Below are 20,967 nucleotides of genomic sequence, written 5' to 3' on the forward strand. Positions count from 1 at the left end.
ACACACACTAAATAATGAGAAAATGGGTGCCTGTATCACATGTAATCTGGTACTCATTGTTGGCACATTTCAACTTGTAACCCTAAATATCTGTACTTTGACTAGGAAAAAAACTTCTGCACATCTTTTATTTTGTCATATAAACAAAAGGCATTTGTGTCCATATGACATAAAGATGTGTGCCACTTCCATAAGAGTTAGACATTATTTTGAGCGCAGGGTGAAGATTCAAGTGGAAGATTTAGGAAAGAGAAAAACTAGCTAACTTGTCAGAGCCTTCTCAGATACTTGAGTGCAATTCATTTTTGTTTAATAAATTATCATTTACCAGTACTACCCAGTGTCCATTTTCTTGCATGTCTGTATTTTCCAGTTTATGGTTGCAAAAGTAATCAAAATTAGTGAAAAATTCACAACAACTGCAAAAGGAGGCTAAAGAACATATTAAACAACCCATGTTACTCTTGATTTTAGGATAGATGGATAGATAGATGATAGATAGATAGATAGATAGATAGATAGATAGATAGATAGATAGAATGTAGCGTGTATGAAGCATTGTAACAGATTGAATTCCCTGGGATGCAGATTCTGAGGTAAGAGGTGAATTAAGGAATGTTCCTGGGTTCAACACTTGTGGAAGGAAAAGGAGCAGGAATGAATAGAAGAAGAAAATTAATTTCAATGAACTGTTAATGGAATGCTTCAGCATACCCTGTAGAGAATTCTGATGATAGAATGAATCTTCAGAGTCATTCCAAGTTGGAGAAGACCCTTGGGCCTTTACAAGGAGCATCAATGAGTATGGATGTGGGCCACCACAAGAACAAGGTATAATCTTGAATAAAGCAGCTCTCTTCAGCTGAGGCAATATCAGAAGGGAGCTGACAGCCAAAATCTCTCTGATGGCAACATAAGTCCTCTACTGATAGAGGGAATTGTGAGCAGGACATCATGATATCCACCACACTTGCCCCACCCTTGTGCATTCTAGATCCACTTCTTCATATAAGTTCTGGGATCAGCTCCTCCAAGAATCTTGTGGGCCCCTCTTCCTGAAAAATAGCAGGACAAACTACATCCTACTGTATCTGGTCTCAAAGCTGCAAATTATCGTCTCCTGCTTCCTTCATCAATTATAGATTTCCATCATTCTTAGGGTCTTGGTGGTTTACCTTGTGATATGATTGTCATTCATGATCACCATACACCTCTCAGCTTGGAGTTGCTATATTTGCTGATACCCATATACTAAACCAAACAACTTATAAATAATGTTTTACTTTTTCCTCCTCAATCAGTTTGTCATAGGGGATCTCCCATGAGGCCATAGGTGCAAGCTAAGGAAAAGGTGCTAGTGCAACAGTGGTGGATATCACAGAATAGCTGCTCTACTTGACTGTGCAAATACTTATGTCTTCAATTACTGCTTGTGCATGATTCCATATATGAAATTTCTATCTGGTTTCTGGGCCTGCCCAAATATATATCTTGATGATCTGACATAATCAATGTTGGGTTGTTTCGACTGTATGATCATTTGATGTCCTGTAGTCAAGCACTCCATCTCTATTAGGATGCAGTCGCATGTTAGCAGCTCTTTGTGAAAGGTACATCATCCTCCACTATATGTGAGGTGGTTTTGCTCCAGAAACCTCAGTACATTTTGATTTTCCCACAGATATGTGATGAAAACTGCACATCTTTTATTATCTTTAACCAACTTAGATACTTCTAATACCATAGGGTTTGTCTTTTATATGGGCCAGTGTCAAGACTGCATCCTGGATTATACAGCTGCCTTCTGCTCTAGGACCCACTCAAAGCTGGCAATTTTTGTGTCACCGAGTAAATGGGCTGAAATAGCAATTCCAGGAGGGGAATGTGTGCTTTCAGCACCTAAAGAGGCCTACCAGGTATTGAACTTCCTTCTTTATGAAGAAGATTTTAAAAATGCCCTAACTTGTCCTTTTTTTGGAGAGGATCTCCCAGCATTCCCCAGAACAGTAAACCCCTAAAATTATCCTTAATGCGACCAGCCCCTGGATCTCTATAAGGTTTATCTCTCACCCTTTGTGGTGTGTGTGTCTTACCAAAGCATCCAAAGTGATAACCCTTCTGAAGTTTATTTAGATCATCCAGATCTCTTCAGACTATATTATGACAGAGAGATGACAATTAGTAGAGCCTTGGAGAAAAACTGTAAATGCATAATATTGTCTATGGGAATGTGAGATTTTTTTGGATATTCTATTCTTATAAAGAGAGGAAAACAAACATTTTTCACAGCAATAGTTGAATACTAGGTACCTAAGACTATGTTAATATCCTATATCCAGCATGACCATTGCAATTGTCTTACTATTTGAGTTTGAAATAGTCTCTCTCACCCACCAGGCTCTGTTCATATTTTTCAAGGACCAAACTGATGAATTAAATGAAAATATAACTGAAACTACACCTCTACATTCTCTATGTTTTTAAATGTGGAACTAATTTCTGCTATCCTCCCTCCTCGGAATGCTATATATTTTCATTTACTAACTTGGCCAGGACAGGGGAGTGCAGTTTCAGAAGCATTCACTTGGCTTTCTCATCTACAAATAGCTCTGATTCTGTAGACCAAGAAACTATAATGGGGCTTATACCAAGTACCAATTATGTCTATTCTAATTATACATTCAGTAATCAAGAAAATAGCCATGGGATAAGTCTGTGGACCCAACAGATCCACTGTGAACCAGACCTAGGCCAGTATCCCATTAACTACCTGGCTCTCATATGCCCCATCCGAGCCTTGGTGCTATGATGGCATTTTAGGTCTCTGGGTATCAATATAATTCAGAACAACTGTCTGCCCTCAAAATGTTTGTGTACTCCTTTTCCTTGGCACAGTTTCCTGAGTCAATGGAAGGATGGAGGAATCATTACTATGCATGATATTATAGTAAGGTCATTCTTCCTGGGCACCCACCCTCTCCTTCACAGTGTTGTAGGTCAAAAATTGACTTAGGATTATAAGCTAGCCAAGGGATTTTGACTTGTTTTCAAAGTAACTTCTCTCAGTCTTCCAACCACCTTTAATTTATTTATTGTACAGACTGTGAATTGGTAACTAATTTCACAAAGGCACCATGTTAAAATGACTGTCCATGTCCTATTAACCACCTCTTAACCATTTATCCACCTTCAGCACTATGTCGTACTAATCATCTCTGTAGTTCTCTGCAGATTAGACCTCCCAATCTACCACACTGACCCTGTAGTACATAGTATTTGCATCCACCTGACTTCTGACAGTTAAGTGCAGCCATCTGGTCTCTATTGTTTCAGAGTCATCACCATTTCTGTGATTAATCCTTTTTTTCCACGACATATCTTCTACTCTGGGAGCTGACCTGCAGAGGAAGTATTACCACTGAAATTCTTAGAGGTGGTGGTGACTTTCTCACTTGTACACTCCTTATAGTTTGGTAAACAGTGTGTTCTGTTGGTTCTCCTGCAGAATATAGACCTCTGGACGATTTTTTTAGCCTTACATAATATATGTATTCTATCATTCTCACTTCTATGAGTTTTTAATTCTTTACCATCTGCTATAGTCATTTATAACTTACTGAAAATAAGCTATTGTTTTTCCATACTTTGAAGAGCTATCCTAGTAGTGAGTTCAAATCATCTCCTGGGGTCTTATCCAGGATGTTAAATCTCATATCCTAGGAAAGCACTCTCAAATTGATTTGTTCTCCTATATTCAATTATACATTCCAGTCCCACTTATCAAGCTCCTCAAAATTCAGTCTCATGCTTTCTCCCTCAACACTTTATAATACTTGCTGGCTAGGTTAGATCCTGAAGCTCCTTGTTGGTATAGTCCTTTTCCTTCCTTTTTACATCCAGTATATCTGCATGTAGGTTATGCTGTGGCTTGCCACTAAGTTATAGTTCCAGTGTTGCAATGGCAGATGGGGGCAGATTCCAAGGGAATTCCATGTTATCTTACAGGGGAAAGAATTCTGAATCCTCAAACGAGATAGAGTGGTAGCCCTCAATAGGGAAGTATGGAACACTTCTTAATACCCAAGGGGTTTAGAAGAATCTGGGGATATAAGATTTTTGGGAACACCAATGAGGAGGTCCCCATCCCATGTGTTAGGATCCCATTCCTTCCTAATCAGGGCCCTGATCTTAGCGTAGAAGTTTTGCTTGGTTGGAATTTTAACTTTCTTTTAAGCTTGCTTTCAATAAGTCTTATGCTTGGTCCTCAGATTTCTCTACATCTACCTGGAAAAGATGAAAGCGTCTTTATATGCTATGCATGAAAACCTCTGGCTTTCAAATGTAACTTTTAATTACTGATTAATTTTATTGACATTTTCATTTTTTTAGGGGGTCAATAAAGTTTAGCAATAACCATCCAATTTTCTCGCCTTCCTTATATTTAGTATTTTCCCTCATATTTCTCAAAGGTCTGATACCTGGCACCAGATACTGTATTCCATCCCACCAGTATGCCATCCCAGTATCCTACGTGGGAAGGTTCTAACAATTTCTTCTTCTACTTCTTTTCTGGGGCCTATCTACTCCACCTACCACCATTGATGAGATCCTCATTGCCAGCTGACCAGCAGGCAATCCATTTTCAAAATTGCATCACAGTGTTTGCTTTCTTGAACAACTTCTTGACCAACTCTTTCAGGTTGGCTTCCTGGGCAGCAGACTCAGAGACAGAGTTCAGCATGAAGCATTTTTATTAGGGAATATTCTTGGGACCAATACCTGTGGAAGGGAAAAGAAGGAAGCAGGAGAAGTTAAGCTGTTCCAATTTGAGAGAAGAAGGTTATGACCCTCAGTCATAGGAAAGGAAGTACCCACAGGAAGCCAGGCAGTGAGTATGACCTTGCGGGTGGGTTGGGGGGTGGTTCTCTTCAGCTGAAGCAATTCCTGAAGAGGTCTGGCAGCTGAGGGCTGTCTACCAGCAGCACTCTAGGCAACTGAAATAATGAGTTCTTTCTTTCTGAAGGAGGATCAGGGAAGCAGATGGCAGAATCCACTACAATATGTTATTTCTTTTCAATAGAAAGTTGGTAGCCATCAAATGCTAGGATTGAGAATAGCTTGATTCTTAAAATAGTTTAAAATATTTACATATTTAGAACTTTATTTAAAATATTATTCAAAATGTTAAGGTATATCGTTCAAATATTTAGACATAAATATGCAACCCTCCACTCATACTTTTGCTCTAAGCGTCTCAAATATTATTGACAGACTTCTGTAACCCAAATCTATCTTTTTCCTTTCAGATAAACCATGAGAGAAATTCCCATTTATTATATAGTTATCATAAAATCTATAATACTAAGACAAAAAAAACAAACAAACATAGAATCACCTATTATTTTAACACCCATAGAGAACTATTAACATTCTCAGAATATGCACTGGTAATTACATATAAATCACTTAAATACATGCCTTTTTTTCATAAAAGGTATCATATGTGCCTTTACAGATTGCTTTTTGCACTTAAAATTATATGCTGAATTTTTATGTAATTAAATGCAGACGCCTATTAACATTTTCAACAGCTACAGAATATTTCAGTGTGTAGGTACACCTTAGTTTGTTTAGCCAAATGTCTATGTTGAGACACTTGGGTCAATTCACTTTTTCACTCTTCAAAACAGTTTGAACAATGCACAGCTTCATCCAAGCCAATTGATGGATGGGATCCTAAGGATAACATTTCACAAGCGGAATTATTCAGTTGAAGGGCAGGCACATCTTGAACACATATCTCTATGGACCTAGCACCTTGTGTGCTCCCAGCAGCAGTTTGAGAGTTCTCCTCAACCTACACCATGGGGTGGGAGAGAAGTGGGTCTTTTCCTCTGTGGATCCCAACAACACTCTCTATAGTTCCTTAAAGTCCCCACCCCAACCAACTAATAAAAGAAATCTGATGCAAGCACTAAAAAGCATTCTTTCTTTGACTGCATTTTATTATTATTTCAAGGCAGCAACTCTTTTATCCACTTACATATACACTACAGTTGGCCAAGAAAAAGAACATGTTCCCAACAAATGCCCAAAGAACCATAAAAGAAAATTGGCCTCAGAAATCTCTGTTACCCAGCACCTAGTGGCTCAGAGGGTCTCTTGCTTCCATCCTGTCCTTACCATCCCCAGAGACACCACTGAAATGTCTTGCCTTTACCCTCTCATGCTTGGACTATGGTGGTAACTTCCTAACTGGTTTTCCAATCTCCAGTCACCATTCTGGCCCCACCCCAATTGGCACCCAACCTGCACACAAATCACCATGTGGTTTTCCTGGCATCCTGTCATTCCTCTGGACATGAAAGGCTTTGTTGTCTCCCAGGGTTAGATAGGCTAGTATTTGGAGGTCAAATGGGCTACTATTTGGACACCCCAGTGTAGCAATCAGGGGTGTTCCGTGGACAGGACTCACCCCAACTCTCAGACCCTCCCCTCACTTGCCTCCCCACATATTGTACTCCAGGAAGGTCAGCCTGCTCCTTGCCTTTCTTCCACCCTCTTCCCTCCTTGAATGCCCTTCTGGCTTTTCTATCTTATCCTTCAAGCCCAGCTTACTTCGAGTGTCCTAGTGTCCCTCTCCTCTGTAAAACCTTCTCTGAGCACTGGTGGATTCAGCAGTTTCTGCTGCCTCTAAGCACTGATGGGGATGCATCTGGTTGTGGCTGGATGGTCTGGTTTTGTTAATATATTTTTGTTTCCATATACCTTGTCTCTTCAAACAGATCATAAACTCAAGGAAAATGACAATGTCTTTTTTCTGCTGCTTAAAACACACAACTTTATTGATGACATAAAAATAAAGTCTCAAATGTATAAACATAAGTCCACACAAAGGACCAAAGATTACCTTACTTATGAAGAATCAGCTCAGTTTCTGCTCATGAAGCATACTAAAAATATCTCAATCCAGACAAGATAAAAATCAACACATGTATTTTCAGTACAAGTTTGGATTCACTTGGTGCTCATAAAATGGCCCATCTATAGACCATCATAGGTAACATCAGTTTTGAAGTTATAACACAATTTACAATGTGCATCACTTCCAGGCTACAAAACCAAAATATTACCCAAATGTGTGTAGGAACATATATCCAATTAGAGTTTGCTTATTAATAGCTCAACTTTTTCCTTCACCTCTGGGTCACTGCATTCTGCTGCTAAGGCTCGAAGTTTTTTGGCACAGGCTTTAGGTCGTTGGAATAGGAAATAAAGAGAATTTTTACTGAATTTGTCCTGGGTAAATGTTTTTGATCTTCTTTTAAAATGGTAATTTATATTCTCAAATAGTGAAAGAGCATTAAGAATATTCTCTTTTGTCTCTTTCTTGCTAAAAATATTAATCAGTGTTGTTGGTGCATTGGCAATGAGCAAGTCTTTTGTCATAGATGGATTTTTAGAGAAATTCACAAGCATTCCCAAAACATGATCTTTAGTTTCTCCACTTCCCACAGTTAACAAACGAAGAAATTCTGAAATATAATTTGTAACCATATGCTGATATTCACTAGTAATAGTCAGGTGCCTTATCAATCTTAGTCCAGCCAACTGCACATTTGAGTTCAAGGGATAGGTGACAGTATCTTCACAAACTTGGTTTAAGTATGTTTTAACCTTTCTATGGTTTTCAGCAGCCACTGAGATGTTATTCAGTGCATTTAAAGCCTTCTGCCTAACACTAGGGTAGGGATTACTCAGCAAGCCTTCAATAACTGAGATTCCCCCAACATTACGAACAATTTCATGGGAATAAGGATAATCAGCACTGTTATATAAGGCATTAGTGGCTATTTCATGAACAGAAGGATCTTCAGTCATCTCAATCATGCAAATGAGTTTTTCAAGATCTCGTGGATCCATATTAGCTTCACGTTTACAGCGGCAGGACCAGGGCCGCATTTTCTCCCCAGACTTGCCGTTCTTTCTATACTCATCTTCACCTAGAAAGCCCTCATTTTGTTGAGTAAACTTAGTTTCGGACCAGATCATGGCTCCATCCCATGGCCCCATTCCCGCCCCAGGGACCATGGATGGATATATACCTCTTGACTCAGCGGACTTTTTGCCTTTAGCATTAGGTGCAGATTTGTCTTCATTTCTGTTTTCATTACCAGTACAGAACCAAGTCCTTAGATCAAATCCATCAGCAGCCTCAAATTTATTGTCAATGCTGGCCTTATCCCCAGCTCCAGACTCAAAATTAACATCTTGTCCACTCTTGGATGTGAACTCACTACTGTTCTCACTCTCAGCCCAAAACAGGGACCTTAAACTAATCTCCTCAATATCAGGGCTGGATGCTCTACTTAGCTCATCCTCATCTACATCCCTAGACCAAGTCCAAGATGGTATGCCAGCTTCTTCCTCAGCCCCAAACCTAGACCCTTTGGTTGTTGCATCTTCATCCCAGGGCCAAGACCCCAATCTGGCTTCAGCCCCAGCCTCAGCTCCAGCCACTGCCCCACCCTCAGCCCCAGCAACTGCCCCAGCCTCAGCTCCAGCCACTGCCCCGGCCTCGGCTCCAACCTCAGCTCCAGGCTCAGCCCAGGCCTCAGCCCCAACATCAACCCCAGCCCCAACCTCAACCCAAGCCCCAACCCTGGCCTCAGCCCAGGCCTCAGCCCCAGCCTCAGCCCCAACCCTGGCCTCAGCCCAGGCCTCAGCCCCAGCCTCAGCTCCAACCCCGGCCTCAGTCCAGGCCTCAGCCCCAGCCTCAGCTCCAGTCTCAGCCATGGCCTCAACCCCAGCCTCAGCCCCAGTCTCAGCGCCAATCTCAGCCCCAGCCTCAGTCTGAGTCTCGGCTCCCGTCTCAAATCCAGCCTCTGCCCAGGTCTCAGCCCTGGTCTCAGATCCAGCCTCAGTTCCGGCCTCAGCTCTGGTCTCAGATCCAGCCACAGCCCAGGCCTCAGCTCCAGTCTCAGTTCCAGCCACAGCCCAGGTCTCAGCCCCGGTCTCAGTTCTGGCCTCAGCCCCAGTCTCAGTTCTAGCCTCAGCACTGGCCTCAGCCCCAGCCTCAGCCCTGGCCTCAGCCCAGGCCTCAGCCCTGGTCTCAGCCTCAGCCTTAGTCCTGGTCTCAGCCCAGGTTTCAGCCACAGCCTCAGTTCTGGCTTCAGACCCAGCCTCAGTTCCAGTCTGAGCCCCAGCCTCAGTTCCGGCATCAGCCCTGGCCTCAGCCCCAGCCTCAGCCCTGGCCTCAGCCCCAGCCTCAGCCCTGGCCTCAGCCCCGGCCTCAGCTGTGGCCTCAGTCCTGGCCTCAGTCCCAGCCTCAGCTCCAGCTTCAGCCCTGGTTTCAGCCCCAGCCTCTGATCTGGCCTCAGCTCCAACCTCAGTTCTGGCCTCAGCACCAGCCTCAGCCCCCACACAGGAATCTACATAAGCTGCCTCCTCAGATTTGATCCAGGACCCAATACTGGCCTTGTTCTCATCCACCAACTCAGAATTATTGATAATCTCTTCCCCAGTTCTTGATGTGGATTCAATACTTGACTCATGCTTACAATCAGACCTGGCCACAATAACAGCCTCTTCCCCTGTCCAACACCAAGAACCTATAAAGGCCTCACTCCCAGGCCCAAACCAGAATCCTTCATTGGCCTCTACCTCAGCACTAACCAAGAATCTTCCACTGGCCTGGTCCTCAGACTTAGCCCAAGACCCTCCACTGGCTTGGTCCTCAGAGCCCAGCCTAGAGCCTCCACTAGCCTCATTCCCAGGCTTAGACACAGCCCAGGATTCTCCACTGGTCTGATCCCCAGCACCAGCCCAAGAAGCTCCTCCACTAGCCTGATCCTCAAATCCAGATTTAGAGCAGACAACAGTCTGATCCCCAGGCCCAATCCAGGACCCTCCACTGACCTGACTCACGGTGGCAGCCCAGGATCCACCACTGGACTGGTCTGTGGTACCTGATATAGACCCTCCAATTACATGGCCACCAGCTCCAACCCAGGAACCTCCTCCATTAGACTGATCCTGAGACCCTGGTCTGGATCCTCCACCAGTCTGATCTCCAGCACCAGCCCAGAATCCTCCTCCAATGGCCTGATTCTCAAATCCAGGTTTGGAACAACTACCAGCCTGATCCCCAGCCATAGCCCAGGACATTCCACTGACCTGACTCCCAGTGCTAGCCCAGGACACAACACTAGACTGGTTCATGGGCCCTGGTCTGGATACTCCAACATCTTGACCACCAGCCACAACCCAAGACCCTGTTACATTGGTCTGACTCCCAGTGTAAGCACAGAACCATCCACTGGTCTGGTCCCCAGTACCAACCCAGGAATTTCCACTGGACTGACCTCCAGACCCCAGGCTAGATCCTCCACCAGGCTGGTCCCCAGAATTAGCCCAGCATCTTGCTGCATTGGTCTGGTCCTCAAATACAGCATTTGCCCCACCAGCAGCCAGGTCCCTAACCCCAACCTGGGACTCTCCACTGGTCTGGTCCACAGACCCAACCAAGAACCCTCCACTGATTTGATTCCCTGAATCTGCCCAGGATCTTCCACTGGACTGATCCTCAGGCCCTGACTTGGACCCTCCACCAGCCTGGGCAATAGCCCCAGCCCAAGAACCTTCATCACTGGCCTGATTCTCAAAACTAGGCTTAGATCCACCACCAGACTGATCACTAGTTCCAGTCCAGGACCCTCTAATGGCCAGGTTCCTAGTGCCAGCCCAAGACCCACCACTGGACTGATCTGCGGGCCCTGGTGTAGATCCTCCACCAGCCTGGTCCCCAGTGCCAACCCAGGATGTACCACTTGGGTCTACAGGCCCAAGCCTGGGCCCTCCACTGGCTTGATCTGCAGTATCAGCCCAAGACCTTCCACTGGACTGGTCCTCAGGTCCCAACCTGGACTCTCCACTGGCCTGGACAACAGCCCCAGTCCAGGACCCTTTTTCACTGGCCTGATCTTCAAATCTAGGCTTGGACTCACCACTGGACTGATCACCAGTCCCAGCCCAGGACCCTCCAGTGGCCTGGTCCATGGCCCCAGTCCAGTAACCAATACTAACTATGTTTCCAGCTCCAGCCCAAGACACCGCACTAGCCTGATTCTCAGCCACAGTCCAGGACCCTCCAGTAGCCTGGTCCACAACCCAGGAAACACCAGTGGCCTGGCCTGCAGGCCAAGACCCCTCACTGACCTGACCAACAACCCAGGGCCCTCCAATGGCCTGATTCCCAGAGACAACCCAAGACCCCCCACTAGTCTGGTTCTCAGCCCCAGTCCAGGACCCTCCAAAGGCCTTGTTCTGAGCCTCTACCCAGGAACCACCACTGGCCTTGTCCACAGCCCAGGACCCCTCACTAGCCTGAGCCCCAGCCCAGACTCCTCCACTGGCCTGATCCCCAGCTCCTACCCAAGATGCAACAGCAACCTCATTCTCAGCCCTAGCTCCAGCCCCAGCCCAGGACTTAATGCTGGTCTCATCACAGGCCACAGCCCAGGAACTGACAACACCAGCCTTATCACTAGCCCCATTCCAGGACCCAATACTGGCTTCATTCTCATCATCAGCCCAGGACACACTATTTTCCCAGTCTCCATCCATGGCCTGAAACCTAAATTTGATCCACCGCTCAGCAGCAATCCAATCCTCTACACCAATTCCATTCCAGTAGTAGTCATGAATATTAGGCTGAGTCCTTCTGCAAGCCTGAGAGTCTATCCCACCTTCACTCTCAGATGTGGGCACAGCCTCAGACTCAGGCTTTGCATATACTTCATCTTTTGCTATGGTTTCTGCTTCAGAATTGGACACAGCTTTTTCCCTTGCACCAAGCAAGGCCTCATCTTGGGAACTGGCCACAGTTTGGGGCTGAGCAGAGCTCTTTATACTTGTCCTGGCCCCTGCTTTAGTCACAGTATTGGAATTGCCCCTGACCTTATTCCTGGCACCAAGCAAGGACTCATTTTGGGAGCTGGCCATAGCCTGGGGCTGGGAAGACACCATTGTACCTGCCCCAGTCGCTGTCTTAGGCACAGCACTAGAATGGCCCCTGACCTTATTCCTGGCACCAAGCAAATTCTCACCCTGGGAATTAGACACAGCCTGGGGCTGGGCAGAGCCTGTTGTATCTGCCCCAGTCTCTGCCTTAGGAATAGCATTGGGATTGCCCCTGACCTTATTCCTGGCACCAAGCAGGTTCTCACTCTGGGAACTGGCCACAGCCTGGGACTGGGCAGAGTCTCTTGAATTTGCCCCAGCCTCTGTCTTAGGCACAACATTGGAATTGCCCCTGATCTTATTCTTGGCACCAGATAAGGCCTCACCCTGGGAACTGGCCACAGCCTTGGGATGGGCAGAGCCCACTGTACCTGCCCCAGCCTCTGGCTTAGACATAGCAGTGGGATTGCCCTTGACCTTAGTCCTGGTACCAGTCAAGCATTCACCCTGTGAATTGGCCACAGCCTGGGGATAGACAGAACCCACCCCAGCCTCTGCCTTAGGCACAGCATTGGAATTACCCTTAACCTTATTCTTGGCACCAGGCAAGGCCTCATTCTGGGAACTGGCTACATTTTGGGGCTGGGCAGAGCACACTGTATCTTGCCTGACCCCTACCTTAGGCACAGCATTGCGATTGCTCCTGACCTTATTCCTGGTACTAGGCAAGGTCTCACCCTGGGAATTGGCCACAACCTGGGGCTGAGCAGACCCTGTTGCACCTGCCCCAGCCTCTACCTTAGGCACAGCATTGGTATTGCCCTTGACCTTATTCCTGATACCAGGCAAGGCCTCATTCTCGGAAGTGGTCACAGCCTGAGACTGGGAAGAGCCCATTGTACCTTCCACAGTCCCTGCCTTAGGCACAGTGTTGGAGTTGCCTTTGACCCTATTCTTGGCACCAGGTAGGGTATCACCTTGGAAATTTGCCACAGCTTGGGGCTGACCACAGGTCCTCTGGTCTGCCTTAGACCCTGCTCTGGAAATGGCATTAGAATCACTACTACCATCAACCCTGGAATCAGGCAAGGCCTCAGCTTGGGTCTTGATCCCAGCCTGAGGCTGTACACAGGTTTTCATGTCTGTCCCAACCCCTGCTTTACATTTGGCTTTGGCTTTGCCCCTTGTCTTACCTCTAGTAATAGGTAAGGTTTCACCCTGGCTCTGGGCCGTAGCCTCAGCTCCTTCCTTAGACATGGTATTGGCATTGCCCTTAGCCTTGATTCTTCCATCGGGCAAGACATCACCCTGGACATTGGCCACAGGCTGAATCTGGGTACAGGACAACATGTCCATCCCAGCCCCCGCCTTAGCCATGACATTGGGATTGCTTCTGGTCTTATCCCTGGTATCAGTCAAGGCTTCAACCTGTGAATAGGTCCTCGTGTTTGTTCTGGCCACTGCTTTAGCCATGGCATTGGGATTGGCTCTACCTTTAACCTTGGCATCAGGTATGGCCTCAACCTGAGCACTGGATACAGCTTGTACCTGAGCAGTAGCCCTCATGTCAGCTCCAGTCATTGCCTTAGATATGACATTGGAATTTCCCCTGCCATCAACCCTGGCACCAGATGTTGCTTCAGCCTGTTTTTTGGCCATAGTCTGAGACTGTATTATATAAGCTTTCATATCTGCCTCTATCTCTGTTTTACACATGGCATTGTCATCACCCCTGTCAATAACCTTTGCCCCAGGAATGGCTTCAGCCTGTGTCTGGGGAGCAATTTGGGGCTGGAAAGAAGCCTTTGTGTCTACCCCAGAGCCTGCCTTACACAGGATTTTAAGATTACCCTTGTCCTTATCCCCAACACCAGGCATGTCATCATCTTGGACCTTGGCCACAGCCTGAGACTGTGCACAGAACTTCATGTCCACTCCAGCCTCTGCCCTGGATGTGCCATTGAGATTTTCCTTAGCATCAACTGTGGGATCAGACCTAGCTTCAGAATGAGTTTTAACCACACTCACAGTCTCTTCCAGGGTTCTTGTCTTGGTTTCAGCCACAATTCCAGCCTTGTTCATGGTCCCAATCTTGACCACTTCCTTGGTCACTGCCAAGACCTCACTCTGTGTCACCATTAATTTGTTAATCTCTGTCTCTTTTTCAACCAATGTACGAGCTTCAGCTTTGGTCTGGGTCATTGTTTCTTTCTTGGCCTCTGACCTGGCAACCGCTGCCCAAGCTTTAGCCTTGGTCTGGGTCACTGCCTCTTTCTTCACTAGTCCCCCAGCCTCAGCATCTGTTTGGGTCACTGCCTCTTTCATGGCCACTTCCCTAGCTTTGGCATTGGCCTCAGTCAGAGTCACTACCTCTGTCATGATCAGTGTTCCAACCACTGATTTGGCCTCAAATTCAGTCTCTGTCTCTGCCTCAGCCATTGCCTTGGACTGAGAGTTGGCTTTGGGTCTGGATATAGCAGTGACCTGGGCCTCTGCTTCAGCCCCAAGCCCACCTCCTGCTCCAGTTTCTGCTCCAGTCATGGCCTTGGGTCTAGTCTCAGTCTCTGCCCCAGCCAAGGCTTCACTCGTGGCCAAGGTCTGGTTCTGTACCCCAACCACAGTCTCCATCTTGACTTTGGACCCATTTCTGGCAAGTCTCCTCTCATTCTGAGCTCTTCCCTTGGTTAATCTGTAAATGTAGTAGCAGGTGCCAGCCCAGATCACCAGTCCTGCAGTTGCCCAGCCCACTTCCTGAATGCGGCCCATGTAATAACCCCTGCTGAAGGCACGAACAAGGTACAGGGGGGCTCACTCGGGCTGGGGAAAGAACGTGATAGGTCTGGATGTAGGCCTGTGAAGGTGCTGGTCTTCAGCTACTACGGTTGCCACTGGTGGTAGACCTAGAAGTGAAGGAAGGAAATAAACTAAAATTTCTCTTCCAATTCTATTGTATCATACAGCTGGATACACAGAGGAACAGGAAAAGGCAGAAATTATGTGTTTGGTGGGAGAAGAGGATAATTAGCAAACTTTCCATCCCTTATTTCACCCTCTTCCCACCTTCCACAATGCCCAACAATTTTCCCCTGAGGTATTTCCATATTCCAGGAAGGATGATGGGAAGGTTGATGATGAATGGGAGAAACTGAGAAGTCTCCAGACTTTAACTTTTACTAGACCTACTCTGGTCACAGTTCCCACAGCTCCCCGCTTTCATACCAACCTGTACTGATCCAAAGAATTCCCCTCCTCTTTCCTTGTCTTTCTTGGTGATACGCCCTAAAATAGATACATAAATTCATGAGATCTTTGGACCTAAAGACAAACAGAGAGACACAGGGAGTGACATACAGGAATAGAGAGTTTGGTTTGGGGGGGAGGTTTATTTGTTTGTTTGTTTGTTTTATTACCAGGGATTGAACCCAGGAGCACTTAACCACTGACCCACATCCCTAGATTTTTTTATATAGATTTCTTTTTTATTTTGATACAGGGTCTTGCTAAATTGCTGAGGCTGGCTTTGAACTTGCAATCCTCCTGAGCTTCTGGGATTACAGGCATGTGCCACCATGCCTGGCAAGAGTTTGTTCTTAATGGGACAAGAATATCAACTCCCTCAGATCACTTCACTCCCCCCGGGGGTTGTCACACTCTTTTCCCTGTACCAGAATTAAGGTGAGGGTTCGAGGTTAATGGCAGAGGTGGGTAAAGATAACTGAGAAAGGGAGAGATTAAGGATCCTCTAGATCAGACACTGGTCCTTATTGGATGCACACTGGTCTCCACTAACCCATCCTAGAAGTTGACCCAGCCAATCCTCACCTTCTTACCAGTCTATACTGATTGGAGACAATTTTCTTCTTGTTTCTTTGTTTCCAGTTATCTCAAGCCCTGTAGCAGAGGAGCAGATAGATCTATAGATAAGTGAACACATAGGAGATAATGAACACTAAGTGCTTGGTAGAAAAGACAGGCATTTTAATTCCTGACCCCAATGCTTGCCTTTAAGAGCCCAGGACTAGTTTACTAAGGTGTCTTATCTTGTGTTCCCCTACTCAAGTCTTCTTAGTCACACCATAGCCACCCTCACCCCAATATTCTTACTGTTTCCTGCACTAAAATCAATAGGGCATATGCTATCACTGTAGAAAGCTGGCAGAGTGTAGAAGAGTCAGAAAGACCCTCCAGTGAGACTCTCTAAAGTCTCAAAAACCTGCTCAGCCCACCCTCTCTTGTCATCCCCATGCACTGCCCACATTCACACTAACCTCCATAGTTATGGACCAGTCTCTTTATCTTTCTCTTGTTTCCAGTGGTAAATAGGCCTACTGCAAGCCTATGAGAAGACCTAGGAACAGAGACAAAAAAGGAGGGTGAATGTTGAATGTTTGTGACATCCTAACATCTAACATATGGGTTGTTGTGTCTGCCTTTCTGAGAGACAGCCATTTCCTAGCAGGCAGAACCTAGGGCTTTCCTAGCACTGTAATGCACAGAGTATAAAAGGGAGACAAGTAAAGAAAAAAGGGGAAAGATAGAAGCAACTTATTTTAAAACCACCTGTAGCATTCTAGAGGCACCCCCAAAAGTCCTCCATTTCCTTTACCAAGATAGTCAGGAAGGCAGAGGTATCTGTAAAACTGCAGTATGGTGGAAGAGATGCAGGGCCCCAGGCCCCATGACTATAGAACCACAGCCTACTGCCTTCTGCTTCCCCTAAAACCCATTTTGAGGAGTCTCCAGCAGAAGACACAGGTGTGGGGGAGGGCTTTTGCTTCTGCAAAATCATTATCCTTTCCCCCAAAGACTATCTCAAAAAAATAGTAATGTTCTTTGATAAAATTCATATTTTTTGACATTAACTGAAGTACAAATAAAAGCATCTGTAGAAAAGTTCGCTGTCTTTATTGGTCTTCAATACAAAATATAAGTTAAAAGTCCCAAGCTTGGTAAAGAAACACAATTTAGGGAAAGTTGCCTACATCCCAATCAGCAGCACCTAAATGCTTGTCATGGAATTCATATAGAACTTAACAGACAGTGCCCGTGCTCACACTAACCTCCATAGATCCTGTGCAGTTTTCTTCTCTCCTTCCCTCGCCTCACCACAAACAGTGCCACACCGAACTATTGTCAGAAAGAGAAGCAATGAGTGCTTAGAACAGCACACAGGCCACAGACCCCAGTACTCGCCTTTCCGGATTCTGGAACACGATTATCAAACGTCCCTCCCCTCGCTCAGACACCACCCCTACCAACCCAGCCGTCCAGTCACTAAGGCCCACCATTTTCTTTACAAACGCCACCGTGGCGCGTCCCTTCCTCTGAGATGATCAGGAAGCCTGCGGGCATGTGCGGTCAGTGATTAGAATTAGAAAGGATGGACATCTCGTTCTGTATTTCCCTCTTGAGACACTCTCCCCACCAGCCACCCTGTCAAAGCTCATGGTTCCCCTGAACAGATTTAGATGGGGGTAAGGACACTCGGGAAAATCAGAAGCAGAGGCTCCTTGAACTTGAGCCAGCACAGACACCTCTTTGGCCGGTCCCTGCACCACAGACGGTTCGGCAGGCTGCTGCTGGCCTGGCGGCGGCGTGCGGCCCCAAAACCCTTACCTGCTCGGCTTTCCCCGGGCCTGATGCTAGCCCGCCATGCGCAGGGCAGCGGGGAGCTGGTAGCCAGACGAGAGTGACGACTGCACCCTGGGCTGCGTCGCTCTGCAGCTCCGGGTCACGTGAGGGCCGCGCGTCATCGCTGGCTCTCCTCCCCACAGACCCCCACCCGCCGGCAGGCAGTCAACAAGACCCCCTTCCTCAAGCACAGACAACCCCCACCTCCGGTCTCTGCGCGGCGCCTCTGTGCGCACAACCCTGTCACTCATCTCTGTCCTCTCCAATCTGAGAGCCCACAAGTGGCATCACCGCCTTGCGGTTGGAGTTTACCGGTCTCTTGTTGCCAGGGTGGGTCTTTACCCCCCACCCCCACCCTCACCCACTTCCAGGCCTTGGTTGTAGCCTTTTCTGCATCTTCGAGGAATCCTTTCTTTTCCTGGTATGCTAAAAGATCAATGCTCCCCACCCATCTCCTATACAACCTGCCCTCCTTAGTACCTACAGCGCCAGCACCAAATTGCCTAGAGAAGGAGGTGCCTGAAAGGAAAGCAGAGTGAAAGTAAAGCCTTAACTTTCTTTTATATATTCCTTTGTTTTCCTGTTACTATCACTTTTTTTTGTAATGGGAAAATGCAGTAAAGTCATTTTCATTAGACATAAAAAATATTCAGGTTGTAAAAATAACACGAGACACATTCGTTTATACTATTTTGTGCCACTTAAAAATGTTTTCAATTTGGTATAAACTCTTTCACAGGTTTCAAAACAGACTAGTGTTATTGACATTTTAAATAAAAAATTCCTAAATCAGCACATTTTTCAATATCATCTATACATTAATCTTTGGAAAGACATTTGATTTCTAATCTTGACAGTTTTACAAAAAAAAATTGTTTATAATATTTTAAAGTTCTGGCTGAATATATGGTTTCCTGTCTGAGAACTTTTTCAGAGATGATTCCTAAATGATTTAATGAAGACTCAATTCCTCAAGAACCCGGTGCCTTACAAACTAGTGACATCACAGATTAACTGTCTTTCCATTAAAGGGTCTTTGTTTGGATTTTACATAAGTGTGTAATCAAATCAGTCTCACCACACCCATAAAAGGACCAACAGCTATCACATGGATGGAAAGGAGGCTCAACAGGTGGAATTTTCATTCCATCATGACATTAATGAGATATCTGAAATCTGCCATCCACATACTATCACCATAGCATTGACCAGTGTTCATAATGGTGGTGAGGGTCTGTGGATGACTGTGAATCATCTCAGATCCTGAACAGTGGCCAGGAGAAAGAAGTATTTTCACTCACTGTACCACCCGCCCAAGACCCTCAGAATAATTCCATAACTCAGGGACAAAGAATGTAGATGTTAGTCTGCAGACACCCACCTGTCCCTGCTGGGAATCATACTCTAAATATAGACCCTCCAGGCAGCCTTTTCCTTAGAATGTTGAAATATGACACCCCAGCCAGCCAGAGGCCCTCCCTGTGAGGGGGGCTGCTGTGCAGGAGGCCCTTTTGGAAGGTGAGTCAGGGAGCCCAAGATGCTATAAGACCTTACTAATGGCTTTTCAGAACTTAAATTGATAAAATGATGGCATAAAATTCTAAAATCTTGGTAGTGTTAAAAAAAAAAGAAAGAAAGAAACCATAGCATTGGATGTCAAGGGCTAATTTTTAATGTAAAAACTCCCAGCCAGCACAGTTGCTCACACCTGTAATCCTAGGGGTTCAGAAGGCTGAGTTAGAAGGATTGCAAGTTCAAAGTCAACCTCAGCAACTTAGGGAAGCCCTTAGTGAGACTAAAAACTAAAAAAAAAAAAAAAAAAAAAAAAAAAAAAAAAGACTAGGGATGTGGCTCAGTGGTTAAGCACCCCTGGATTCAATACCTAGTACAAGGGAAAAAAACTCTCACAAATCATTAATAAAATGATAACCCAATAGAAAAATGTGCTAAAGATATGAACAGATTTGTTCACAGAGAACAGTACAAATGACCGACAAGCATTTGAAAAGATACTCAGCTCCAAAGAAATGCAAATCAAAACAACTATGTCTTACTATGTTTCAGCTATGAGTTTGTTAAAACTTAGAAATTGAATAATTTTGTTGACTGGTTTGTGGAGAAATGTTCACTCATGCACTCTGTTAGATGCAGATGTTCTAATTCAACATTTTATAGGGCAATTTGGCACAATCTATTAAATGATAAACAAAATATCCTACTAATTCTTGGACCCAGCATTTCTTTTTTCCTGCTGCATTATATTATACATAACTGTTGCATTCATTATGCCATATTTGTACATACACATTACATACTTCCCCTGTACCTTCCCTTTCCCTCCCATCCTGATCCCCTTGCTCTGTTCTACTGATCTCCTTTCTATAATGATGATAATTTTAACTAGTTCTTTATAATTTTATATATCACCATGGTATATTCATACATGCACATAGCATAATTTGGTACATTTCATTCCCCAGTATTTGCCCATGCCCTCCCTCTTCCCTACCCCTCTCAACCTACTTCCTCTACTCTGTTGATGTCCCTTCTAATTACCTTCTAGTTATATCCCCTTACCCTTCCCCCACCCCTCCCCTTCTCCCTCTCCCTCTCCCTCCCCCCATTCATTTGACCCCTGACTTTTTGAATCTGGCTTATTTCAATTAGCATGATATTCTCCAGTTACAATTTGCCAGCAAATGACATAATTTCATTCTTCTTTATGGCTGAGTAAAACTATATTTTCTTTTCCATTCATCTGTTCATGGGCAAGTAGGCTGGTTCCATAACTTGTCTATTGTGAATCATGCTGCTATAAACATTGGTATGCATGTTTCACCATAGTATGCTGATTTTAGTTGTTTTGGATAAATACCAAGGAGTGGAATATCTGGGTCAAATAGTGGTTCCATTCCTAGTCTTTTGAGAAATCTCCATACTGCTTTCCAAAGCGGCTGTACTAATTTTCACTCCCACCAACAATGTATAAGTATACTCATCCAAATCACATACATCCTGTCTTGCAATTATTATTAGTTGTATTCTTGATGATAGCCATTGTATTTGGAGTGAGAAGGAATCTCAGTGTAGTTTTGATTTGCAGTTTTCTGATTGCTAAAGATGTTCGGCATTTTTTCATATATTTGTGGGCCATTTGTGCTGTTTCCTTTGAGAAATGTTTGTTTAGTTCACTTGCCTATTTGTTGACTTGGGTGTGGTTTTTTGGTATTAAGTTTTTTTTTTAATTCTTGTATATTCTGGATATTAATCCTCTGTCAAAAGAGTAGCTGGCAAAGATTTTCTCCCATTCTGTAGACTTTCTCTTTACACTCTTGTTTCCTTTGCTGTACAGAAGTTTTTTTTTTTAATTTGATG

At 45.1% G+C, this 20,967-nt stretch overlaps 2 protein-coding genes across 5 annotated transcripts in view; both read right to left on the minus strand.

The window, feature by feature from the left end:
• Armcx1 (armadillo repeat containing X-linked 1) overlaps positions 1-14,071 on the minus strand; it is a 34,496-nt gene extending 20,425 nt beyond the window's left edge. The window contains exons 1-2 of the mRNA XM_071606879.1: positions 13,990-14,071; positions 4,594-4,779 (exon numbers count right to left, since the gene is read on the minus strand). The gene's annotated coding sequence lies outside the window, so the exon portion shown is untranslated. The remainder of the gene's footprint in view (positions 1-4,593; positions 4,780-13,989) is intronic.
• Positions 6,815-17,690, minus strand: Armcx4 (armadillo repeat containing X-linked 4). Of its 4 annotated transcripts, none has more exons than XM_071606878.1 (6): positions 17,578-17,690; positions 17,022-17,088; positions 16,230-16,309; positions 15,792-15,852; positions 15,185-15,240; positions 6,815-14,861 (listed from the first exon to the last, which is right to left on the minus strand). In XM_071606878.1, exon 6 carries the CDS (start codon positions 14,725-14,727, stop codon positions 7,162-7,164), a length of 7,566 nt encoding a protein of 2,521 aa, XP_071462979.1. In that variant the 5' UTR covers positions 14,728-14,861; positions 15,185-15,240; positions 15,792-15,852; positions 16,230-16,309; positions 17,022-17,088; positions 17,578-17,690; the 3' UTR covers positions 6,815-7,161. The 4 variants fall into 4 exon arrangements, with proteins under 4 accessions (XP_071462979.1, XP_071462978.1, XP_071462977.1 ...); XM_071606877.1 differs by having other exon boundaries at positions 15,784-15,852; XM_071606876.1 differs by having other exon boundaries at positions 15,792-15,875.
• Positions 17,691-20,967: the final 3,277 nt, after the last annotated feature.

Source organism: Marmota flaviventris, chromosome X (genome assembly GCF_047511675.1).
Source record: "Marmota flaviventris isolate mMarFla1 chromosome X, mMarFla1.hap1, whole genome shotgun sequence".
Classification (NCBI taxonomy): domain Eukaryota; kingdom Metazoa; phylum Chordata; class Mammalia; order Rodentia; family Sciuridae; genus Marmota; species Marmota flaviventris.